A 27,725-nucleotide genomic window follows, 5' to 3' on the forward strand; every position below is an offset into this window, starting at 1 on the left:
TATTTTAACTTCCTTCTAGTAGATTTTCTTCTCGTAATTATGACTTTTTTTCCTAAATATTTTGACTTCATTCTTGCAATATTATAACTTTTTTCCCAAATCAAATTTTAAAAAAATTACAACTTTATTCTTTATTTTGTTTCTCCTAATATTATGACTTAAAAAAATAATGTTTATTTTCTTTAATATTTCAACTTTACGCTACTAAAATGACATGACTTTTTCTTTATAACATTTATTATAATTATTATTTATTATAATATTTATTCTCTTAAATTTGAAACTTTTTGTCATTAGAATAATTTTTTTCTCTTTATTTTTGTAAAACTGCAGCTGTTTTTTTTTTTTTTTTAATTTTCTGCACTTTCAACTCTCTTTTAGCAAATTTTCTTCTCGTAATTATAACCTTATTCCCATAATATTTTGACCTTATTCTTGTAATATTATAACTTTTTCCACAACCAAATTTTAAAACCTATTTTGTTTTGTTTGTTTCTCATAATATTACACCTTTGGTAATGGTTTAATTTATTGTGAACATGCATACAAGTTACGTTGAAATACGTCACATATTACAATTCACAACTCCACTTGTCCCAAAAGGCATAGAAAGAAGCTAAACTTATTTAATCCTACCCCCCTCTCTGTTTCACATCAATCGCAAATGCATTTGTTCACTTCCTGTATTCCAAATGCATTCTTTGCCAATTTTAAAAGACATAGGAAAATGATAAGGCAGTATAACAATGTGGTACACAGGAGTCAAGGTTCATAATCACTGTAGATGAGTTATAGAACAGTCATAATAGAAAAAATATATTATAATTGCTGATGAAAAGGGTAATAGCTGACAGAAACAGTTTAATGTTGAGTGAGTACAGACTCTGTGCTGCTGAGGCGGAGCCACCTGATCTCACCTGTAAGCAATTACCTACCTGATCCTTTTCAGCATGGCAGCCAGATTGGACCTCCAGCTTCACCTGCTCACCGCTCAGCCCAGCCCCTTACCCTTACCCTTACCCGTACCTGCACCTGTACCTATACCTGTACCTGTACCCATACCTGTACCTGTACCTGTACCCATGCTTTCTGGCTTTTAGTGTTTGTGAGTTGTATTTCCCTGCTCGTTACTTCCAGCAGTTACTGCGTGCTTTCGCTAAGGCTACGTTGCTTCCTGCTGGGCTTTTCCAGCAGTATTTTTCTTTCCACTGTTCTGCCATTTTTCCCTGTCAGCCTTTTGTGTTTTCAGTTTTTTTTTTTTTAACCTTTTGGACTCAACTGTGTGTTGCTGTACATTTTTCCTCCCTTGGAGGTCACCCTTTGTTCTATTAAATACTTTTTGTTATTGAATGGACCGTTTTCCTCTGCACTGGGATCCACACACTCGCGTTGGCTCGCGCCACTCCTGACAAATGTACTACATCAACATGTCCGAAGAAACCTTTCAAAAAAGTATATTTTTTTTAAATTTCAACACTTCTCAGCTCGTTGGAATGACTTTTTCTGTCAATATTTTGACTTTATTCTGATAAAATTACAGCAGTTTTGTAATTGTTTTGTTTTTTTTTCTAACTATTTCAGCTTTCCTCTTTTAGATTTTTTTGTTCTCGTATTATGACTTCATTCCCGTAATATTTTGACTTTATTCTTGTAACATAACACAACACAACACACAACATAACTTTCCAAAAATTACAAATGTATTTGTTGTTTTGTTTGTCTTATAATTTTAGGACTTTAAAAAATGTCGTTTTTTTTTCTTTATATTTCAACTCTATGCTAGTAAAATGACATTTTTCCTCACAATATTACAAGTTTATCCTCGGAAAATTAGGACTTTTTCTAGATTAGATTACAGCTTTTTTCTCAGAATATTTTGACTTTATTCCTGTAAAATTGCTGTTGATTTTCTCATTTTTGCTGCTGTTTTCTTGTGAGATGATATTCTTATATATTTAGAATGAAATAACAGGCGCGGGCCGCAAATGTCACCCAGACACCTCTGATGTAAGGAACAAACAGCCTGCATGTCAGTCAAGTGTTTTAGGTGACAACTTATTATATTAGCAGAGTTATTAGTATTAACATTTAAACTTTTTCTCATTTCATTATGCCTTTTTTTTTAAGTTTTCTTGTTTGATAATATTTTTAGAATGCGCCACCGGTAAAAAAAAAAAAAAAAAAAGAAAAGAAAACATGAAAATGCATACAATAACACAATTCAGCTTGTCTGAAAAGGAGTTGTAAGAAGCAGAGCTTATCCGATACTTTTCTTACTAATAGTTCATTCACTTCCTGTGTTCCAGTTAACCACTCTGTAATGGTAAAAAATGTGTAAAAGCAAAGTTAATAGAGTTTGTATGTAGCTTTTTCATTAATATAACACTTTGGACGCCCCTAATCTACAGTAGAAGGGTTCCTCCAGCTGTTGTGTCCTATATGAATAGAAAGGAGCGTGATCCCGCCCACTGGGAGCCTACCAGCCTATCAGAACTCCCCATGGGGTAATCCGCAGGTATAAATGGCCGTGGCGCTGACACATCTGCTTCAATCAAAGTCCGAACGGGTTTGACTCAGCAGGTTGGCAGCGTGAAGAAACCCTAATGGAACACTCAAAGCAAGCTCAGTACACTTCCAAAGAACACTCAAAGCCGGTTCACTACACTTCGAACGACAAGAAAGACACCGGAGACACCAGCTCGGTGCTCAACGGACACTTGGACGAGATGGTGAAAAGACCACCTGCTGCTTCCCTGACTCCGGCCGTCGAGTCCGAGTCGAACCGGTCGACGGTGATGGAGAGCTGGAAGGAGGAGCGCACCAGGAGCGTGGAGGACAACGAAATGAGTCTGCCGTCCCTAGCCGCTGCCTTCACAACCATCCTCAGGGGGCTCGGGGAGGACCCTCAGCGCCAAGGACTCGTCAAAACTCCCTGGAGAGCCGCAACTGCCATGCAGTTCTTCACCAAGGGCTACCAGGAGACTATCATCGGTGAGTTTGAAATCCTCCAAAGCCTCCCAAAGCATTTGGGGGGTGTTTTTCCTCCACTCACCCAAGTGGGACGGAGGATACTAAAAATATCTTTATATCTATCTTATTTTTTCACTAAACCTTACCCAAATAATGTTTTCATCAGTGTTATAAACATAAACTACACTGAAATGCATTCTAGTAACTTTTCTTGTACTTAAAAAAACGTACTTGCTGAAGACACTAGCTCCGTGGTGTCCAAAGTATGACCCGGGGGCCATTTGTGGCCGATGGTTGTTTTTTTATCGGCCCATGGTGCATTCTATAAATACAATTTAACAAGAAAACAACAAAAAACAACCCTGCATTAATGAGCAGTAATTTTACAATAATCAAGTCAAAAGATTAAAAAAAAGTTGGAATCTAACGAGAAAGGTCAACATTTTACGAGAATATTGTCATAATATTATGTGAAAAATAACCTTATTTTAGTAGCATAATGTTGAAATATTAAGGAAAAAAGATGTTAAAAAAATCAGAATATGAGAAACAAACAAAGCAACAAATAAAGATGTAATTTTGGGAAAAATAGATTGCGCAAAAATGTATAATGTTACGAGAATAAAGTCATAATCATAAGAGAATTTACAAGAAGACAGTTGACATAGTTGGAAAACTAAAAAAACAACAACAGCAGAAATGGAAAAATAGCTGTAATTTTACAAGAATAAAGTCAAAACATTAAGAGAAAAAGGCGGCTTCTAACAAGACCAAAAGTTGCATTGTTATGAAAATAAACTCAATATATTATGAGGAAAAAAAATGTCATTTCAGTAGCATTGAGTTGAAAAATTAAAGAAATGTTGTTTTTTTTTTTTTTAGGTGTAATATTATGAGAAAAAAAACCAAAATAAAGTTTTTGGAAAATTAGGTTGTGGGAAAAGTTATAATATGGGAAAAAAGTCCAAATATTATGAGAATTAAGTCAAAATATTATGAGAAAAAATGTTCCAAAATTATTTTCAAAGTTGAAATATTTGGAAAATTAAAAAAAAAAAAAAACAACAGCAAAAATGGGGAAAAAAAGAGCAAAGACCGAAGTGTGTACTAATAATAGGCTTTTTCACCTATATGGCAAAACTGAGATGCAGTTTTCTTCAAATATACAGTATATGAATAGCACACGTATGTACATGTATTGGTTTAGAAAATATCAAAGTGGCCCTTGCATTCTGTCATTTTTCATGTGGTATGATGTGGAAAAAGTTTGGACACCTCCGGTTTAGAGCAGGGGTCACCACCGTTTTTTCTTGCGAGAGCTACTTTTAGAAAATGAAAATGGCCACGAGCTACTCATTTTTGTTGGAATGATTTTCATACCTTTTTTCAACCCAAACAGATCAAATATGCTTGTTTTACCAAAACTTTCACAAAATGCTGGTATCCACAACTCACATTTTATGTTTCAGAATACTTTTCTTTGTAGTGTTCTCACATTATTAACTGAAAACCTGAATGAAAAGCAGGCCTGCGGGCGCCTCATGTGGTCGTGGGGGGCTACCTGGTGCCCGCGAGCACTGTGTTGGTGACCCCTGGTTCAGAGTATAAGCATTTTTAGGGCTTTTTATGGGCGCAGCCATTATTTGTGTTTTTTTGCCATTTTCTGAGGGTCTTGGAAGGGAACCCCCGCCAATTGCAGGTTTTTATGCAGGCGGGTCTCAGACCACCCAAACATTTATACAGTAATCCCTCGCCACTTCACGCTTCAAATTTTGTGGCTTCAGTCTATTAATCTATTAATAAATCATGCTGTTTTGTGGTTGAATACGGCCTATTATTAGCAAAAAATGCATATTTTACATATTTACGTAAGCATTTTCAAGCATAAAAATGGCTTAATGAAGTGAAATACAAATATAAAGCATTCAGAAGATGCACTCAGAGACGTAGTATCCTACACTGGTCACTAGGCGTCAGTAATGTTAGTGTAATGTTGGATGAGACACACAAGCACCAGATTGAGCAATTTGAACAAAAGGCTTTCATTGCAGGATTGAATGATCTCACAATAGACACAATATTCCCAAACATGGGCTGCTGTTGCGGTCGTAACCCACGCCAAGCTAAAACTCGTCTCTGAACTCTGTCACTTCCTATCCGCCCCCAACTCTGTTCCCCTAGGTATATATAGAGGTGGTATTCCATGTGTAGAGGGCTCTAGTAATGTTAAAAACCGTATTTAGACTGTCGTAAACAGGTTTTCTATACTCTAACTACAAAAATATTTCATGTATCAATAAGGAATCCTATTTTGTGGAAATTCACTTATTATGGTCTGGCCTGGAACCAAATCTGACATGTAGGCTTTTTATTTTTAAATTGGTTAGTATATTTTGACCCATATTTTTGACGCCGGATGCCCTTACTGACGCAACCCTGCCATTTATCAGAGCTTGGGACCGGCACCGGACATCTGCAATCGCTGGGTGTTGTCATTCTGGCTTTTTCAAGTTTTGGAAAAACTTTGGCAAGTCCTGGTCTAACTTGAAAGCTCTGTCAAAAATTCAACCCTCACTGTCTCATCTGGCATAGAATACTAGCATCTCATGGGTTTAAAACATTTACTCGACACCCAGCTGTCACAGGCGTCATGACGAAAGATCTACGTATTTACTTGCACGTTATTGTGAAGTGGAAGTTTGTCTTTCATTCTTTTCGCGCTAAGCGTTTTCAGGCAGTCGAAGAAAAAAAGAAAGAAAGGGTAAAACTGTGAAATTGGCGTGTCCAGTAAGCAGCCTAAGCACAGCCTTCTCTTCAAAGCTGCAAGTCCAGAGTCTTCAAGGGAAGATTTACATCCTGCAGGCATCTTGCAGAAGTCACATGACATGTTTAAAGCAGTTTCAGCACCACCTGGACCAACGTCTCCACACTTTGTGTAAGAGGGCGGTGATGATGATTCCCAATCAGTACATTAATGGTTACACAAATTACATATAATGTATCTTTGTTCAGGAAACACAGGAAGTGAATAAATGTATTGCGGATTGAATAAGCTTTGCTTCTTCTCAGTCCTTTTGGACATGTGGAACTGCGAGTTGCACTATGTGATGTATTCCATTGTAACTTGTATGCGTGTTCACATAAAACGAAACCATTACCATTACCATCTATGTTGGCCAGCCGCGTGTAGCGACAGGCAGATCAATTATATGCTCTTCCACTAGGGGTGTCCAAACTTTTTCCAGCGATGGCCACAGAGTGAAAAATGAAAGGATGCAAGGACCACTTTGACATGTTGTAAAGCAACACATGGAGAAGTTACACTAAGAAGTTATATATCTTTCAAGAAAAAAACTGCATCTCAGTTTTGGCATATACGGTAGGTGAAAAAGTCTATTAATAGTGTCACCTTTGACCTTTGCTATTTTTTTCCCCCCAATTTTGCTATTTTTCCAAACTTTTCCAAACTTCCAAATATTTCAACTTTCTTCTTAAACTAATTTTTATAAATTTTCATATTATTGTGACTTTTTTCCCATAAAATTTTGACTTTATTCTCTTAACATTCTAACTTTTTCAAAAAATGTTCCCCAAAACTTACAACTTTACTCTTTGTTTTTTTCTTCTTTATTACACCTTTCTCCATGTAAATTTATTAATTGCTTTGTTTGTTTTTCATATATTCTCGTAAAAAAAAAATTCTTGTTAGAATGCAACTTTTTTCTCGTAATATTATGACTTTATTCTGGTAAACTCACAGCTGTTTTTAATGTTTTTAATTTTCCAGCTATTTCAACAGCTATTTTTTTTTGTCTCGTCATTATGACTTTATTCCTATAATACTTTTACTTTGTATATATTTTGACTTGTTGTAATATTGTGACTTTTTTTGCTACCAAATTTTCCAAAAATGACATCTTTGTTGTTTTGTTTGTTTTTCAAAAAATCTTTCTGTAATATTTCAACTTTATGCTACTAAAATGACGTTATTTTACCCTATAATATTACAACATTTTTCTCAAAAAATAAAAAAAATGTTTCTCTTAATATTTTGACTTTACTCCTGTAAAATTACTGCTGAATTTTGCTGTTGTTGTATTTTTTCTTTCAGTTTTCTTGTTAAATTGTATTTTTAGAATGTGCCGTGTCCAGTAAAAATACAGCCGGGGGCCGCAAATGGTCCCCGGGCCGCACTTTGGACTAGATGGAAGAAGGTACACAATTAACAAGCGTTTAGTGGATCCCTGCATATTCGCGATCCCGCAAATGCACAGATTTTTGATCAAAATGTTATTTCTTTATTCGTGGGAAAAGAAGCCATTTTGTGCTGTTTATAGAAAACCCCTTACATTTGCTTTACAGTACATTGGTGAATCCTGAATTGCACAGACAGGCACACACTTCCCAGCAGGAGGTTGCCCAGCATACCTTGCAGGTTATGCATGTGTATAAAATATTGTTTTGCATGTATATTTGTGTGTAAGTGTTTATTCCGATACCCGTGATGCACTTACATTGTGTGCTGATATTTTTGGTTGCACCGTGAGTGAGGGACAGTGGCCCAGGCTTGATTAGCATGTTAAAAATAAACACTTTTGTGGGCGGGTGGTCGAAGGAGGCAACCCCAGCAAATACTATTGTAATATAATGTATATACCTATACTTGGTGGTGTGTCGTGAGGTTTTTCTCATGTAAAAAAATGTGTCTTGGCTCAATAAAGGTTGGGAAATACTGCTTTAGGGTGAAGCCCCCTCTTGTCTGCATCTTTTGGAGCACATCTGGAGGCAGTTTAGTTGTACTGTTGGGTCCTTTTATGTGATATGAGGCCATAGCAAAAATAGGAATGACAGGTTTTTGTATGCAAGACTCCTCAAACATATGAGGCAGACATGGTCGCAATGAGCAAGCACGTCTCATCACATGTGATCAGCAGAGGATGACCACTGGTAACGGCCACGGTATGTTTGAATCCTGAATCTACAGGGTGCCCGTGCTTTGTGCTGATTGGCTGCAGCAAGAGCCTCCCCTCGGAATTATTGGAAAGCTGAGAACACCGTAGCTGTTTGAGGACAGAAACGCCAAATGTTTATGAAGAGTTAAAGCATTCAGTTGAACTGGACTGTTTAATCAGTGTGTTCAAGTGTGTGCGTGTGTGTGCGCAGCGGTCATGGGTTCACTTTGATCACAACAAGTACCTGAAATCCTCTTGTTGACCAACACATGACCAACACAAGTATCAGGAGGAAAAGCTTACTTTTAGCCTATTACTAATATGTTAATCAAAACCGTGACGAGGACTGTAAAACTATTAAATATAAGTTAATAAGTGCATTCATGTGGACCAGGATGTGCTTAGTTCCCAAAGAGGATTGATCATACTTTACCTTTGTCTACCTGATTAGACATGGCGGCAGCAACAAACGAAAGAGCTGCAGCTCCTAATGTGTCCTGCGCCAGCAGCGTGATCGCTAGGGTACAATTGAGGGTTGTTCATGTGGTAATACCACTGTTATTGTCGTTACACAGCGGAACCTTGGTTTAGTGTCACTAATCCGTCCCACAAGGTCCGACTCTAACTGAAATTTACTCAAACGGAATCCATTTTTCCAATTAATCCGTTCCCGAAAGCCAAAAATGTTCACACAAAGCACGTTTTTGGGATTTTACATTTATAGTTTTCCATGCAGAAAACAATTCATAATGCATGTAAATGATGAATAGAAGGGATAAATGGTTACTTTTGCCTGAATTGAAGACGTGATTATTTACAAAGACATGATGTGGCAGCGAGATCAACACAGACACCACCTTCCTGTTTTGCCATGAGTTATTCCGTGAATTCAGTAACGTTCCTCATCTCACGGCTCTGCTTTTATTTTGTTCACGGCTGCAAAATAACCCACTATGGAGCCAAAGACATTTGCAAGTGCCAGCATTTTGATAAAGAAGGTGATAAACACGACTGAATTCAAGAAATAACTCAAAAACAAAACACACATCATGTCCTCAATGAAGGTAAAAGTAAGCTTCCATGTCTTTATCCCTTTCCTTTGCCATTTATATGCATTTCGAATTGTGTTATTCTTGTCAAACTATAAAAAGGTGTTTTTTTGCGAGTCAGCTGCTGATGACATCGTTGGTGGGCGATGGAGCTGACTTCCACTTCCTGTTTCCATGTATTAGCAAGCTGCTAACAAGGAGGTTTTGTGATTAAAAATAGATTAGGAACACAGTTGGACTAATGCAAATATCAATAACAGGACAAGACGTGCGCAATATTGTACGCTAACCCGAAAATGTATGCAAACCGAGGCAAATTTTGCCGGGAATTTTCTACGTTTACTGAAAAACATGCTAATCGGGGCGTACGCTAACCGAGGTTACCCTGAATTATTTATTAAGTGTCTGATGATTCCTGGCCTTCCTAGACTTAAAAAACTAAACAACTGTACCCCATAAGAAAGATTATTTCATAAATAGTTTCTATGATTTGAAAGGGCACAAAAGCAGAATAAAGTACATTGGCCTTGGGGTTGAGTGTTGGGTTTCCATCTTTTTTCTAAGTCAGGAATAATTTATGACAGTGGAACCTTGGTTAGCGTCATTAATCCGTTCCAGAAGGTCTGACGCTAACCGAAGCGGTTAAGTGAATCAAATTTTCTCATCTCATTCTCATCTCTTGCAGCTCTTCACTGGCTCCCAGTGAAACAAAGGGTCCATTTTAAAATGCTACTGTTGGTTTTTAAATGCTTGCATGGAACGGCCCCCATGTACCTGCAGCCCCACATCCTAGGTAGGGCCCTGAGGTCTGCAGACAAACTGCTCCTGTCGGTCCCCCACTCTCGATTTACTACTGGAGGGGACATAGCCTTTTCTGTGGCTGCGCCAAAACTTTGGAACAGCCTCCCCTTTTATGACACCATGAGTAGGATTGGTATGTGAAGGGGTGACCTCCCGTGATTTCAATGGGGTTGAGAAGTTCATTGTGAGCTGTGTAAAATAAAGAGTTACCTTTTCCTATTCGAGAGTGCCACATAGGCAACTTCACACAGGTACACTATACTTGAGTACCATCGTGTGGTTCAAATGTGACATGGCATACAAATTTAATGAAAAAAATAGTCTAAAAAAAGTCGATATCATCGATTATCGACAATAATTTATAGCACAATTATCGACCAGCAAAATTTGTTATCGTGACAGGCCTAATCAATATGTTCATCAATATGTTTGTTGATCAAATGTTGAACAATATGAGAAAATGTAACATTATGAACAAAATAATACAATGATTTACTTTTATTGCATACAGTTGATGTAACGAGAGTTAAGAACCTTGTCACACATGATGGCTTTATCTATAATGACACTAGAGTCAGGGATGCAAAGGAGCCTACAGTGATAAAGGAATTTGCAGGAATTTCTGGCAATACCGGTTATGTCACCTTGTGACAACGACTCCATAACGAGACGTGCATCATCTCTCATCTGCTTTGATGATGACTGTAATTAAGTGTCGAAATTTATACTGTCTATTGCATCACTCATAGTGTAGTGGTTGACTCAGATCCTTTCCGTCTTGGCAGCGTGACTGCAGTCCCCATTCGGTGACAATGCTAGTGTGAATGCTTTTGTCATCCTACGCCTTCTCCATGTCTCAGCAATTACGGAGGAACCCGTTTTTGTTGTCGACATAAGCCACTGTCAACATAACCAAAACCAAAACTAGACATGGCTTGCGCGTTTTTTTTCCCAATAATTTTTTTAATTGAAGTTTTACAAAAACATCAAAACAAAAGCTGCTCTTACAGTACTTTCACAGGAATTTCCATTATGTACATATAAATCCATCCAGCCATCCATCCATCCATTTTCTATGCCGCTTGTCCTCACTAAGGTTGCGGGGGTATGCTGGAGCCTATCCCAGCTGCCTTTCGGAGAGAGGCAGGGTACACCCTGGACTGGTCGCGAGCCAATCACAGGGCACACATATAAATCAAATCACATTTTTATATATAAAAAAATTAAGGCAAGAAAATCTTGGCATATCAGAGCAAAAACAATCAGTTTTTTTTTACAGTCATGGCCAAAAGTTTTGAGAATGACACAAGTATTGGTTTTCGCAAAGTTTGCTTCTTCAGTGTTTTCAGATATTTTTGTCAGATATTACTACGATATACTGAAATATAAATACAAGTGTTTCATACGTGTCAGCGGCTTTTATTGACACTTACAATAAGTTTATGCAAACAGTTGATATTTGCAGTGTTAACTTTTTTTTTTTTCCAATTCACCATGGTCAGTTGACTTCTGGGCCACATCCTGACTGATCGAAGCCCACTCTTGCATAATCAATGCTTGGAGTTTGTTAGGATTTACAAGTTTTCGTTTGTCCACCCGCCTCTTGAGGACTGAGCACAAGTCCTCAAAGGGATTCATGTCTGAGAAGTTTCCTGACCATGGCCACAAAATATAGAGTTTTTGTTCCCCAAGCTCATGTTGGGAAAAGCATTGTTTGTCACCGAACTGTTCTTGGATGTTTTGGTACCATTCTTTATTCATGGCTGTGTTCTTCTTCAAAATTGTGAGTGAGCCCACTCCCTCGGCTGAGAAGCAACCTCACACATGAATGATTTCAGGATACTTTACTGTTGGCATGACACCGGACTGATGGTAGCGCTCACAATTTCTTCTCGTGACAAACTTTTTTCTGGATTCCCCAAACAATCACGAAAGTGATTTCTCAGAAAAAATGAATTTACCGCAGTCTTTAGGAGCCCAGTCCATGTACCTTTTGCCAATACCTGTCTGTCCCTGATATATTTTCTGGATAGAAGTGGCTTCTTTGCGCCCTTCTTGACACCAGGCCATTTTCCAAAAGTCTTCGCCTCACTGTGCGTGCAGATGCACTCACACCTGCCCGCTGCCCTTGCTGAGCGCTGCACTGGTGGCTCCCTGATCCCACAGCTGAATCAACTTTCTGAGACAACAATTGAACCTCTCGCCTTGAAGTTCTTGATGAGCTAATGAACGGTTGATTGCGTTGCAATATTACCAACAACAATTCCCTTACCTATGAAGCCCTTGTTGTGCAAAGCAATGATGACTGCACCTGTTTCCTTGTACGTAACAATGGTTAATGGAGGAAAAACTAAGATTTCAAGCACAACCCTCATTTTAAAGCTTCCAAAATCACTAACATGTCAGCTGGTCCTTTTGTGGCAGGGCTGAAATGCAGTGAAAATGGAGTAAGTTCCTTTTCATGACTAAGAGGGACTTTGCAATCCAATGCCATTGATCTTATCATTCTTCATAACATTCCGGAGTATATGCAAATTGCCATTATAAAAACGGGGGCAGCAGACTTTGTGGAAGTTAATATTTATGCCATTTTCAAAACTTTTGGCCGTGACTGTAAATGGAACTACACGGTCGTTAATCATCTTCATCTTCAGGATTTATATTCACAGTCTTGACGTACACTTATGCAATAAATGGTGTCCTAATTCCTTAAAAAACATGTGTTTTACATTTCAGTATATGTGTTATCCTTTCAAGCAGAAGGCTTGCTAAAGTCTGTCTTAACCACTGTGCTATATGAGGTCTGCAATACATTTTTTTGCATTAAGCAAGCTGAGGTCTATACATGTTCTTTCAGCTTTAGGTAAGTTGCGTTTTTCTGGGCCCCACATATCCAACATTACTTGCACATTCACTTGTGACGTAAGGAAAATGGACGACGACAAAGGATTTCTGAAGCTGCGAAATCTTGGTTTCTCCCCATTGAAGCATATTTTTATTTGGATTATTGTGTTTTCATACCACGTATCTAAAAGCGCCGCTATGTTTTTTTTTGTTGATAGAATGATAATAAAGCTTTTGTACACGCGGAAATCGTTCTTCCGGTAGATAACAATCTTTGAAAAAAAATTAACTGCATCCATTTTATTAGTTGCTGTGGTAAAATTGGAGCGAATACTGCCATGCTTTTATTTTGAAGCTAAAATCGGACTGAATAGGAAGTCACTCACTGTCATCGTGTGGATGTTTTAATGCTGTGTAACTAGACAGTAGTTACGTTGCTGTTGTGGTTCCACGCAGCTTAGTGATAATGATGAACAATACTTCAACACATAAACTGACCCATTTTTCATGAAAATAAACCCGCTCAAATTTTATGTCGAGAAAAGCAGACGACCATGTCGACTTAAGCGGGCACTTTTTAGGACACCAATCTCTCGTTTATCGCAGTTAATTTGTTCCGCTCCTGACCGTGATAAGTACATTTCTGCAAAGTAGGAGTCCTTATTTATAAATAGAATATTTTCGTTGTTAGAGCACAGAGAACCTTTTTACGACCTTCTAAATAAGTTTTTTTTTACATTATTAGAGTCTTCTAGACATGAAATAACACCCCTATAGTCAGTCACCTTTACACTCTTATTACCCAACATAGTAGACATCATAACAGAAAATAAAACACACTATAGACTTACACGTTAGCGTTGGGAGAGTTCTTTCAGTGTGTTTTCAGAATGCTTTATTTTTCTGTTTTATTTCATTTAATCATTTTATGCTTGAACATGCTTAATTTAGGCCAAAAATATGCAAAATTTGCTTACACTAGGGATATTCTGATCCAATATTGATATTGGATATGGGACTGTTTTGGCTCAAGTAACTGGTGGCAATGCGAACTCGGCTCCTGCTCCGGTTGTACAAGGACCGGGTGGCACGTAGCAGTGGTCCACCAGTCCTGTACTCCCGGAGCTGAGGGACACGGTCGAATGTTTTTTCCAAGTCCACAAAGCACATGTAAACTGATTGGGCTGCCATGTACCCTTGAGTACCCTTGCTAGGGTGTAGAGCTGGTCCAGTCTTCCGCGACCAGGAAGAAAACCACATTGCAGCTCCTGTAGCCGAGGTTCAACTAACGGTCGTACACTGGAATAGACTTTGGAATAGACTTTCTCAGGGATGCTGAGGAGTGTGATCCCCCCTGGAATTGGAACACACCCTCACCCTTCTTGAAAAGGGGGACCAACACCCTGGTTCACCAATCCAGAGGTACTGTTCCCGACTTCCACGGAATGTTGAAGAGACGTGTCACACAAGACGGTCCCATAACATCCAGACCCTTGAGGAGTTCAGGGCGAAACTCGTCCACCCCCGGAGCTTTTCCCCTGAGGAGTTTTTTGACTACCTCAGATAGCTCAGCCTAATGGACTGATGGACACACAGTTGATAGCACATGCAGCTTGTAGAATTCCTTCTCATGCACATTTGCAGCTGAGACACGGTTGCTAGGTCTCGCGAGAGAATCAAGCGACTAGTTTCTGGAAAACAGGCCAAAAACAGCAAGGAACTTGGGAATTTGCAAGCAACTTTACAACCCCCCTGCAAAACAACAGGAAACCTGGGGAGTTGCAAGCATCGTCGCAAAAAAACAAGCCCAAAGTCGCTTATAAGAAGCAAATCTGGCAATGCTGGCCGAGATGCTTTGTTCACATGTGACATAACAGGTCCACCGGAAAAGCCAAACCTTTACCTGCGCTGAAAGAAACATAAGCGGCATCTTGCGTTTTGAGAGGCACACAGTAGTGATGTGCGATACCACTGGTTTTGATTCCGATCCAATACTGAGTAAAATTCAGGCTGGTATCGGCCATACTGATCCGATACCGATACTTTGTGCAAATTCACCTAATGTGTCTGGTAAATTAAAAAAAGGTATGTATGTCATATCATAGCATAAAAATACAATACATTAGATTAATTTACATGAATTAAATAAATAATTAATCACTAAAAACATACAGAAAGACTCATTTCCAACAACCATGTGAACTGAATCAAGGGGCGTTTACTGCCATGACCCATTCAAGGGATGATTGGGATAGTAGTTGCCTAGCAACATAACCACAGCACCAAAACTAATTGTAGTGGTTTCCGTATTTTGAAAACGTGACACATGCTTCCAGCATATGAAGAGATGATGAGTACGAGTGTCATTACCTGACGTCAACCTTTAGGATCTAAGCTGCAGCAACCAGCTGGCCTTTATTTGGTTAGGCTTGACCTAAACACATTATCCTTCAGGGTGTGACAGTGTAGGTGCACATGCGAAGGATCTGTCAGCTGTCGTCATAAAGACGCACACATTTGCAAATGAGGTGCCTCTAAATTACGCAATACATATGTAATATTTATTTCGATACATCATTTGGAGCATCTCCACAGACCCGGCATCCAATTAGACAAGAAGCAGAAGCAGTCCTCAGTCAGGCTTTAAATCAGCTAAGATAACCCTGGTACTACTACATGTTATTAGCAGCCACACATTCTGTTTCTTCACAAGAACTCTCCAAACCCAATTACCACTTTATTACAGTGTCAGCCCGATAGCCTACCTCATCTGTCCAAACTTTTTCCAGCGAGGGTCGCATAGTGAAAAGTGAAAGGATACAAGGGCCACCTTGATATTTTGTAAAACAACGCATGTAGATATGCTAAGAATTTATATATATTTCCAAAAAAAATGATATAGGTGAAAAAGCCTATTATTAGTATCCACTTCAGTTTTTTCTCTTTTTTGATGTTTTTTTAAATTTTAATTTTCCAAATATTTTAACTTTCATCTGAAATAATCTTTGCAATTCTCTTTTTGTAATATTATGACTTTATTCCCATATTATAACTTTTTCCTCAACCTAAACTAAAAAAGTTTGTTTCTCATAATATTACGACTTTAACAAAAATAACATAATTTTTCTTTAACATTTCAACTCTATGCTACTAAAATGATATTCCGAGTTTATTCTCGTTAAGTTACAACGTTTTTTTCTCATTAGAATATGACATTTTTTTCTCTTAATATTTTTTTATTTATTTTCATAAAATGACAGCTGTTTTTTTCATTTCTTGCGTTTTTTTAATTTATTATTATTTCCAACCGTATTTTCGGAATATAACTTTTTCCCCAACCTAATTTTTGCAAAATTTAAACTTTATTTAGTTTTGTTCGTTTCTCATAATGTTATCTCTTTTCTTTAATATTTCAACTTTATGCTACTAAAATGATGTTATTTATTTAATATTACAACGTTATTCTTGTAAAATAACTGCTTATTTTTCCATTTTTGCTGCTGTTGCTGTTCTTGTTAAATTATGTTTTTAGAACGTGCCGAATGGGCCAAGAAAAAAACAGCCGCGGGTCAAAAATTGCACTGGTGGTCGCACTTTGGACACCCCTGTTTTAGTGTTTATGCTAAAGAGAAGATAACTGTCCCACTACAGAGAATGAATGAGAATGTGCAGAGAATCACTGCTTTCATTCGTATGCATGCTTGTTTTTATGGACATGTTAGGTCGTGAAAACTAACAAACCCCCCCCCAAAAAAAACCCTACGTTTCTACAAGAAGCTTTTAATGTGACACCACGCCTCTACCATTTTCTAGCTGGCTGCGTTGTTTACTTACAGTCCCGTCATACACAGCAGCAACAAGTGACGGTGACCTTGTCTCCCGGTGTGTGTTTTTTCACTGCCAGTCAGGAAATTAAAAACTGCCAAGCTATGGCTGAGAGGTGTCTGCGTCGTCACAAACCCATAAAGCACTTTATTGAATGAACAACAGCAAAAAAAAAAAGCAATAAAGAGCAGCAGCAGTGTATGGAAACAGCACTATCATTAGTGCCAGAGAGAATTAAAGAATTTGAAGATAACGAGAGTGGCAAAGGTGAGAGTGATGTTTGTCACCCGGAGGAAAGAAACTACGCCAGGAGATTCCTGTGAGCATCAAACCTTAAGACCTTACTACTATGGAAAGAAACCTGGAGAATGCTGGGCATAAAATATATGAAATATACCTGTCGAGTACTTGAGTGATGGTTTGCTTAATATCTCTTATTGTGTTTTTCTGTGCAGATGTGCTCAACGATGCCATCTTTGACGAGGACCACGACGAGATGGTGATTGTCAAAGACATTGACGTGTTCTCCATGTGCGAACACCACCTGGTGCCCATCATTGGCAGGGTAAGACATGCAGTATCACACACAGACTCGCTTACACAGTGATTAGGACTTGGGAAAACCAGAAACACGATGACTGCTTCCTGTTAGGGTTTAGGAAATTGTAAAAAAAAAAAAAAAAGTAAAAATGGCACAAAAAAACAGTGGAACCCGCTTAAGTCGTTCCCGTTTATGTCAACCCACTCATCTACTCCTTGTCCACCGTGTTCTTCTTCATATTGCTAAAAAAGTCCCCTTTGAAGCATTACTTTTTACATTTTTGTTTTAAAGCACACCATTCAAACGTGCACACTGTCGCTTCCTGCTCAGTGCAAAGTAAGCTTCAAAATGAAAGCATGTCAATATGGACCTCGATTCTATCACAGCAACTGACAAAATTCACCCATTTATTTATTTTTTTTATATTTATATATACTGATGTCAACATAAGCCAGGGGTGACTGGCCCGCGACACATTGCAAAAGTCTAATTTAACAAGAAAACTAAAAAAAAAAATTAAAAAAAATTTTACAAGAATAAATATGAAGCCAAAAAAGTTGATGTAATTATAATCACATATAATTATGAAAAACAAGCAAAACTAATAAAGTTGTAATTTTGGGGAAATTAAGTTGTGGAAAAAGCTATAATGTTACAAGAATAGTCAAAATGAACTGAAAGTCAAAATATTATGTGAAAAAAGGCATAATTACGAGAATAAAAAGATGAAATAGTTGTACAATTGGAAAAAAAAAGCAGAAATGAAAAAAACAGCTGTAATTTTATGAGAATAAACGTGTAATATTATGAATAAAAAATATGTTTAGTAGCATAGAGTTTAAATATTAAACAAAAAGTGCATTGTTTTTTGTAAAATCAAGTTGTAATTTAAAAAATCTTTGGTCGGGGAAAAAGTTATAATAAAAAAAACATGGGGATGAAGTAAAATATTATGGGAAAAAATTGAAAAATATTTCAAAAATATATATTTTTTTTATTTGAGAAGAAAATTAAAATATTTGGAAAATCATTTTTAAAAAATGGCAAAAAAATAGCAATGGTTGAAGTTCATACCAATAACATGTATTTCCAATTATATCACAAAGCTGAGATGCAGTTTTTTTCTTGAAATTTATATACTGTATATAACTTCTTTGCATATTTTATTAAATATCAGCGTGGCCTTTGCATTCTTTCATTTTTTGTTTGGACACCCCTGACATAAGCGGTTGCACTCGCCATTGCTTGCACATTTGCTCGGGACTTTGGCCAGATACATTGGCGCGGTTTTCCTCCATTTGTGCATATTTGTATTTTGATTCTTGTATTTTTGTATGATATTTCAGACTCTTATGTCATATAGAGCTGCTGTGGTAATTTCGTTGCATGTCTTGACTACAAAAATACAACACATGTCGACATCAATGGACCCATTTTTCATAGAAATGACAAAAACAACCGAATACATTTTTCCCATACAAGATAATTTAAATCCAATGAATCCATTCCAGAAAGCCAAAAACGTTAACATGTTTTTATAGTTTTACATGCAGAAAACAAATCTAAAGGCATATAAATGATGAATTAAAGGGTTAAATTAACATTTAAGGGTAAATTTACCTTCATTGAAGATGTGATTCTTGACGTGACTGTCCCCAAAGACACGCGTGTGTGGCAGTGAGAACAACCACCACCGCCTTCTTGTTTTGCTATGAGCTGTTTCTTGAATTCATTTGTGTTTCTCACGTCAATACCGTAAAACAAAATGGAACCAAAGAAAGTTGCAAGTGCCAGCATTTTGATAAAGAAGGTGAGAAACACGATTGAATTCAAGAAATAACTGAATAATCGTGTCTTTGGGAACAGTAGTCATCAATGAAGGTAAAAGTAATCTTAAATGTTCATTTATCTCTTTCAGTCATCATTTATATGATAGATTTATATGATAGATTATATGATATGATAGAATTGGTGCATGTAAAACTATAATTACACAACTAATAAAAAAATTAAAAACTTGTTTTGTGTTAAGGCGGGCGACATAGCTAACGTCCAGTTCCGGATGTCATTTTGTTGGCGAGCCAATAGGATGTTTTCTGATTAAAAAAAAAATATATATATATATATATATATACAAGAAGACAGGTGGATTCAGGCAGTGTATTAATAGCACAACAAGATGTGCGCCATATTGAACGCAAACCGGAAAATGAAAAATTGTTTTTTTGATGCTAACCAAAAAACATGCTAGCCGGGGCGGACACTAACCGAGGTTCCACTGTAAATAGTGCAAATCCCTTCAAATAATGGCAAATATCTTCAAAAGTGGCAAAAATGCGTCCAAGCAAAGATAAGTAAATAGCACTATTTGGCACACGGGCGCAATGAAAATGCTGTTCACTGGCAAGCATAAACAGTCCCATACTCAAAATGTCATAACAATAGTAAGCATGCAACATTTCAGCCTGAGCACAGACAGGTAACAAAGGTGCAACATTTAAAAGTAAACAAGTTACAAACCAAAAAAGGTAAGCAGCAGCCCTAGAAAAAAGGCTACCATACTCGTGTCTGTTGGCCTGTTCGTCAAGATTTGTTGTGCTACCAGTGGACTTCGGAGCTGCTGTACGTGCCGTGGCTTTTGTCGAATTTTCCGTCTTTCTTGTAAAATTCCAAGAAAATCCAAGCTTTTGGTTTTCGTTTTGCTGAAAATCTTTCTCGGTGACAAGCTAGCGCACTATTTGCATCCATTCTCGTCTTCGGTGGTTAGCTACGGAGCACGTGCGAGAATCGCCCAGGCTCTCGTGCTGTTTTAGCCGATTGCTACTCTCACGATAGCCTCTACAATCGATTCATCTAAGGATTTATGGCTGACTCTTATCAATCCAGGAGGCTGCTACCGACGCAGCCGTATCTCTCGCTTGTCAAACCAGATATCCGGTCGTATCGCTTTATCGTTCACAACACTAAAATTATCATTATTTATTTTATATTGCTGGAATTTGTTTGTCTCTGGCCAAAAAAGCAGGCCCAACTTCCTAATGTGGTCTTCAAAACGTAGCATTCATTTAGGATGGCGATACGAGGGAAACTGGCAAAGTCAATTGAAGGGGTTGGGTGAGCATAGACGCAAGTAAAACCAGAAAGCAACAGAGACCATGAACGTCACAATGTCAAGTGCTACTGTGACATCCACATAGCCGCTTCCTCGAATAGTCATTATCTGGTATAAAAGCAGACACATGAGAAACAATTTGATTTGCTGAAATCGGTTTACCTTCAGCTTCCCATGGCTAACACCTTCAACATTTATACTCTTCCTTTCAACGCGATTGGTTGTTTCCCCTCTTTATGTGTATGAAGCATCACTTATCCCTCCATCTTGCCTGCAGGTGCATGTCCTCTAAGACAATAGACGATGGGCGTTTGATTCTTTTCCACTGGTGTAAATGGCCTGTGATGACAGCAGTGAATCACACACTAAGCACATGTCCTGCTTCTGCGTGCGTGTGTGTGTGTGTGTGTGTGTGTGTGTGTGAGACAGCTATCAGGTGGTTCTGTCCCGAAAGCTCGTGATTGTGAGCAGCGTTGCCTCTTATTCAGAACCCGTCCTCGGTGACTCATTCCAGGAAGTGACACAAGTCCTCCTCTTGACACACAGTCATTGAAAAAAATTCAATATCAAACCACATTTTTCAGTCATTTAGGGTCACGGATGAGCTGGAGCCTTTCCCAGTGGGGACAGGCGGAGTACACCCTGGACTGGTCATGAGTCACTGATAAAAATGTAGAAAGACACTCAATTAACGGTAGATTTCGTGCGCGTGTGCGTGTGTGACAAAATGTAATTGTACTGACTCTGTTGTTCAAGTAGAAATAATACTCGGGCAGAAACTAAGGATTATTTTCTTCATCGAATAATCTGAAAAGTATGTTGTTTCGATTAATCGGCTAGGCTCTAGACCAGGGGTGTCCAAAATGCGGCCTTGGGGTCATTTGTGGCCCGCTGCTCTTTTTTTTATTGACCCGCGGCACATTCTAACAATGTGATTTAACAGGAAAACTCCAAAAAACAAACAGCAAAAATGAAAAAATAACCAGTAAAATCAAAATGTTACAAAGAAAAAGTTGCAATATAATTCTACAAGATTAACAACGTAATGTTATGAGGAACATAACTATAATTTTAATAGCCAGACGTTGAAATATTAAAGAAAAAAGACTTGTCAAAAGTCTGAATATTATGAGAAACAAATAAAATAGTCATTTATGGGATATTACTTTGCGGAAAAACGTTGTATTGTTACAAGAATAAAGTCAAAATATTGGGATATAAAATATTATATTTACATATATATATATATATATATATATATATATATATATATATATATATATATATATATATATATGTATATATATTATATTTATATACTTTATAATATTATAAAGGCATAATTACAAGCAGAACATTTACCAGAAATAGTTGGAAAATTTAAAAAACAACAGCAAACAACAACAGTAAACGTGCTAACATTGCCAAAGCGCTTTGAGTACCTTGACGGTAGAAAAGCGCTATACAAGTGCAATCCATTTATTTTATTTTATTTAAATAAGTAGGGGATTGTCAAGCTAAATTTGCAGATAGCCAAGGTTTCATCTCCCTCCACAGATTTTCTATGGGATTAAGGTCCGAAGACTGGCTAGGCCACTCCAGGATCTTAATGTGCTTTTTAAAATATAACATAATGAGCCACTCCTTTGTTGACTTGGCCGTATGTTTTGAGTCATTGTCATGCCGGAAGACCCATCCACGACCCATCACCAATGGTCTGGCTGAGGCCAGGAGGTTCTCATCCAGGTTTCTCCTGTTTGTTGTTCCCAAAGTGTGGGAAAGTTCCTGTACCCTTTGCTGAGAAACATCCCCAAAGGAGTTTCCACCTCCATGTTTGACAGTAGGGATAGTGTTCTTCAGGATTTGTTTTTCTCTATCATCAAAATCATGCGCCCAACTGAAAACTTGCGAAATCAGCAGGGGTCAAAGAGTTATTTCCCCTCAGCGTATACGTTGCACATAGGAGAAATGGCCAGCCTTCATGGATGTTTGATGTCACTCTATCAGGCTGCTGCAGGGAGGAGAGTGGAGGCCAGAAAAGAAGGAAGAAGGAGGAATCTTTGCACGCTTCCTTCCACTGCCCTTTCTCTCATCTCGTCACCAAATTGCGTCTGACATTTGGGTGGAGCATGCGCACGTGTGTGTGTGTGTGTGTGTGTGTGTGTGTTTGTTTCAGAATTAGAGCCTGGAGCCTTCCACAGCAGTGATTCTCCAGCTAATGATGCTCAGACTCTTCCTTGCTTGTCTTTCATCCTTTTGGTTTCTATATGGACATTTTGCTCTAACTAGATGAAGAAAGCATACTACTATTATAACGGTAGTACTACTGCTTTACTACTAGAACCCTTCAGGACAACCACAGAGACAAAACAAGAGACTCAGATGGCACAGACTTAAACATTTTTCACCTGTGAAATCCAGTTAATGGGCATCAACTGCAATTTAGAAGCAACTTAGAACACCAACCAGCTCTGATAAAGCATTAGATCGGTCCTGATCAGACATTATAGCTTTTGATAGTTTTGTAAATCTGCCATTGTATTAAACGCCTTCATTTAAAACAATATTATAACATCGGTATGTGGATTCACACACAAAAAAATGTGAATATCATAACAAATTCAGTTAGCAGGATGTTGTACGTCCACACCTTCAGAGATACACACCACCTGCATATTTCATCTGTATTTGCTTAAGTAAAAGAAGTATTTGATTTACAAGCAAAATGTACATATACGTTCCAAATACTGAAGTTTTGTGGTTTTGAGTCAGTGAAACTTGAGTCTTTGTTGAGCACCTGCGAGTCTGTGAAACTCGACTCTTTGTGACGCGACCCTGAGTTAGCGAAACTGGACTCTTTGTCAAGCACCCGTGAGAAAGTGGAAAGCGCATCTGTGTTGAGCTCCCATGAGTCAATGACATTTGAGTCAGTGAAACTCAAGTCTTTGTCGAGTACCAATGGGTCAATGAAACTCGAGTCTTGGTCGAGCACCCGTGAGTCAGTGTAACTTGCACCCATGAGTAAGTGAAACTCGAGTTTTGTCGAGCACCCGTGAGTCAGTGAAAGTCAAGTATTTATTGAGTACCCATGAGTAAGTGAAACTTGCCTCTTTCTGAAGCACCAGTGAGTCAGTGTAACTTGAGTCTTTATTGAGCACCCGTCAGTCATTGAAACTCGACTCTTTGTGAAGCAACCGTGAGAAAATGAAACCCGAGTCTGCATTGAGTGCCCATTAGTCAGTATAACACCAGCCTTCGTCGACTACTTATGAGTCAGTGAAAGTCTTGTCTTGGTCAAGTACCCGGGAGTCAGTGAAATTTGACTCTTACTCGAGCACCCATGACTCAGTGAAACGCAAGTATTCGTTGAGCACCTGTGAGTCAGTGTAACAACCCATGAGTCAGTGTAACTTGCGTCTTTGTTGAGTACCTGGGAATCAGTGAAACTCAACTCTTTGAGAAGCACCTGTGAGTCAGTGAAATACCTGATTTTCACTGTCTCACAGTGCTCAACAAAGACTCGGGTATTCGTCGAGTACCCATGAGTCAGTGAAATCCATGTCTTTGTTGAGTGCCCGGGAGTCAGTGAAACGCGAGTATTCGTCAAGCACCTGTGAGTCAGTGTAACAACCCATGAGTCAGCGTAACTTGTGTCTTTGTCAGTGAAACTTAACTCTTTGAGAAGCACTGTCAGTAAGTGAAACTCGGGTATTCGTCAAGTACCCATGAGTCAGTGAAATCCAACTCTTTGTGAAGCGCTCGTGAGTCAGTGAAACTCAAGTCTCTGTCGAGTGCCCGTGAGTCAGTGAAACTTGGGTGTTTGTCGGGCGATCGTGAGTCAGTGAAAATCGAGTCTTCTTTGAGCACCTGTCAGTCAGTGAAACTCGAGTCTTCGTCAAGCACCTGTGAGTCAGTGAACTTGAGTCTTCATTGATGCAGCTCAGGCAGAAAGGAGAAAGGAGTAGAAAATATAAAGTAGTAGTTTTAAATTTAGTAGTCTGGTAGTTTCCACCTTCTGTAACCATCTTGTTCACTTTGCACAGGTTCACATTGGTTACCTCCCCAACAAGCGCGTCCTGGGCCTCAGCAAGCTGGCCAGGTGAGGACATTTATGTGTATATGTGTGAGTGTGGCAGTGTTTAATTGATCATGTTCGACGTGTGTGTGTGTGTGTGTGTATTTAAGCAGATTATAAGAATGTGTGTGTACAAGTGTAGAATCTGATCCCACTGACCCCAATACCTTAGCACACCGAGGTATTAGCAAGCTAAAACCACTTACTAAACCAGTACTACACTCACACACACACACACACACACACACACACACACACACACAGTGTGGGAAAACAGCAAGCTTCTACTGCGATCATTTTTATCAGCGAATTAGCGAATTGGTCCTATCTAATTAAATACAATTCATAAAAATAGCCCCCTGGCCGCACTTTGGACATCTCTGCTGTGGACCTTGACTGAGCCGAAGTCTTTGAAGATGGGCTGACGTGTCTTTTAACAGCCATACACTGCAGCCTCTGACATTTTTCAGTAGGTCTTATACGTCCAAAGTGGTTTGCTCACAGTGAAGGTCAGCAGGTTAAAGGTGAAGACCAGGATGTTCCTGGTTCTTATAGTTTTTTATTTTCTATCATCGAGTACGTTTCGTAACATAGCATTTAATCTGTTCAAGTTAACTTACAATGAAAACGTGTCATAGGGAGTGTTCACTATTACAACAGGGGTGTCCAAACTTTACTGCCTGAATGTCCCGTTATTTATATTTCAAGAAAAAACTGATTGCATCTCAGCCTTCATATAGCTGAAAAAAAAGTGTATTATTAATATTAAATTTTTGTCCTTACATTACAGCTTTTTGCTTGTTTATCCATTGTTGCTGTTTTTTTTTATTTTACAAATATTTCAACTTTCTTCTTGTATTTTTTTCTTGTAATATTATGACTTTGTTCTCCTAATATTCTAACTTTTTCCCAACCAAATTTAAAAAAATTGCAACTTTGTTCTGTGTTTTCATGTCCCAAGAACCAGATTCTTTATTCTCTTCTAATATTACAACTTTTAAAAATAAGGTATTTTTGAATAAATATTTCTACTGTATGCTTCAGAAATAGTATTTATAAAATTCTGACTTTATTTTTGTAATTTTTTTTTAACCTAACTTTCCAAACATTGCAACTTCATTCTTTTTGTTTCTCATGATATTACCACTTTAAGAAATGACATCTTTTTTCTTTACTATTTCTATTATGCTTCTAAAATAATATTGATAATATTATGACTTTATTCTCATCATATTTTTACTTTTTTGCAACCTAATTTACCAAAAATTACAACTTTATTCTTTGTTTTGTTTATTTCTCATAACATTATGAAAAAAAAATTCTTTAATATTTCTACTTTATGCTTCTAAAATAATATCCATAGTATTAGGACTTTATTATTGTAACATTTTAACTTTTTTCCAACTTAACTTTCCAAAACTCAACACTTTATTCTTTGTTTTGTTTGTTTCTCATGATATTACGACTTTAAAGAATAACTTTTTTAAAATATAACATATATATATATATATATATATATATATATATATATACATATATATATAAAACATATAACATCTTTACTATTTCTCCTTTATGCTTCTAAAATAATATCCATAGTGTTAGGACTTTATTTTCCAATGTATTTTTCAAAAAATTCCAAGTTTCTCATGATATTACGACTTAAAAAATAATACTTTTTTTTTTTTTTTGCTATTTCTACTTTATGCTTGTAAAAAAAAAAAATCATCATGATATTATCACTTTACTCTGCAATTGTATAACATTTTTCAACCTAATTTTCCAAAAATTGCAGCGTTATTGTTTCTCATACTATTAGAACTTCAAAAATAACATATCTTTTCTTGAATATTTCTACTTTATGATTCTAAAATAATATTGAGAATATCAGGACTTTATTCTTGTAATATTATACCTTTTTCCCTAACCTAATTTCCCCAAAACTGCAACTTTATTTTTTGTTTTGTTTGTTTCTCATTACATTACGTCTTTACAAAAATAATGTCTTTTTCCTTTACTACTTTCCTTTGCTACTTTATGTTTTTGAAATAAATTTTCTATCCTCATAATATCATTACTTTGACTTTTTTGTGGTAAAATTACAACTTTTGTCTTGTAACATTATGACTTTATTCGACAAAATTACCTTATTGTCGTAAAATGACTGCTCTTTTGTGTTCACACATGTGCCCTCATGTGTTCTGTGTACAATGTGTTAATCGGGTGTAACTTAGGTACTGTACAAGATCTGACTTACAACAGAACTAGGAACGAAACTCGTACGTAACCCGGGGAGCACCTGTACCTTGTTCAACGGAACATCTGTTGCTGAGCAAGTTACAGCCTTGCTACTCTACTCTCTTCTCTTCTCAGGATTGTTGAGATCTACAGTCGCAGACTACAAGGTATCTACAGCAACTACTACTGCCTTCATAGTCCATTGTCCTATCCCTCGGCAAAGCAGCTGTACTGTTTGTTCATGTTCTGTTCACAGTTCAGGAGAGGTTGACCAAGCAAATTGCTGTGGCCATCACAGAAGCGCTGCAGCCAACTGGAGTCGGCGTTGTCATGGAAGCAACGTACGTTCATGTCGCAATAAGTTCAGCAGCCAGTAGGTCCCCGCTTATCGGAGTCACAGTGTAGCCCGTCACAGCACAGCAACTATGGTGCGTTCAACAGCCGTCGAGCAAAGTGCGAAATCTCAACACTTGACGACAAAACATTATCAGTGAAGCATAAAGACAAAAACATGTACAAAAAGGTGGTCTTTTTCAACAGTGGTACAGTAATCCCTCGTTTATCGCGGTTAATTGGTTCCAGACCCGACAGTGATAAGTGACTTCCATATTTATGAAACGAATATTTTCATAGTTAGAGCATAGAAAACCTGTTTCGGACATCTAAATATGTTCTTTTAACATTATTGGAGCCCTCTAGACAGGAAATAACACCCGTATAGTCACCTTTACACTCCTATTACCCAATATTGTAGATATAATAACAGAAAATAAGCCATTTAAGACATAAATGGGACTCATGTGTTGCAATAAATGTGTTCCGGACGTGTAGATGACAGGAAGTGACGTCTGGAGTTCAGAGTTGAGATGACCTTGGAGTGGATTACAGTCGCAACTGTAGCCCATGTTATTAATATGGTTATTATGTTATTTTTATTGTTCCTGTTGTGAGATAATTCAAACCTGCAATAAAAGCCTGTTGTTCCTGTTGTAATCAAGTCTGACGCTTGCGTGTCTCACTATTACTGACACGTAGTGACCAGTATAGAATACGACATAGGTTCTCCTCTTTGAATGCGTCTTTTGAATGCCTTATGTTTGTGTTTTAGTTCATCGAGACATTTTTATGCTTGAAAATTCTTATTTCAGGCCGGAAATTTGTAACATTTGCTTAAATATGCATATTTTTGTCCTAATAATAGACCGTATTCGACCAGGAAACACCATGATTTATTAATTAATCTATTTTTCAAACACTGTGACTGAGTGAGGCTGCGAAATTTGAACCACCATGTGGCAAGGGACAGCTGTATATGTAT

The 27,725-nt window shown here is 37.7% G+C and overlaps 1 protein-coding gene across 1 annotated transcript in view; it reads left to right on the forward strand.

Annotated features, from left to right (window-relative positions):
* The first annotated feature begins 2,566 nt into the window (after nt 1-2,566).
* The window catches only part of gch1 (GTP cyclohydrolase 1), a 28,334-nt gene continuing 3,175 nt past the window's right edge, over nt 2,567-27,725 (forward strand). Inside the window, exons 1-5 of the mRNA XM_054769619.1 lie at nt 2,567-2,991; nt 16,897-17,006; nt 24,138-24,193; nt 26,543-26,574; nt 26,664-26,748. Of these exons, the coding sequence (XP_054625594.1) occupies nt 2,604-2,991; nt 16,897-17,006; nt 24,138-24,193; nt 26,543-26,574; nt 26,664-26,748 (671 nt within the window). The 5' untranslated portion in view covers nt 2,567-2,603. The remainder of the gene's footprint in view (nt 2,992-16,896; nt 17,007-24,137; nt 24,194-26,542; nt 26,575-26,663; nt 26,749-27,725) is intronic.

The sequence above is a fragment of the Dunckerocampus dactyliophorus genome, chromosome 3 (genome assembly GCF_027744805.1).
Source record: "Dunckerocampus dactyliophorus isolate RoL2022-P2 chromosome 3, RoL_Ddac_1.1, whole genome shotgun sequence".
In the NCBI taxonomy this organism is placed as follows: Eukaryota; Metazoa; Chordata; class Actinopteri; order Syngnathiformes; family Syngnathidae; genus Dunckerocampus; species Dunckerocampus dactyliophorus.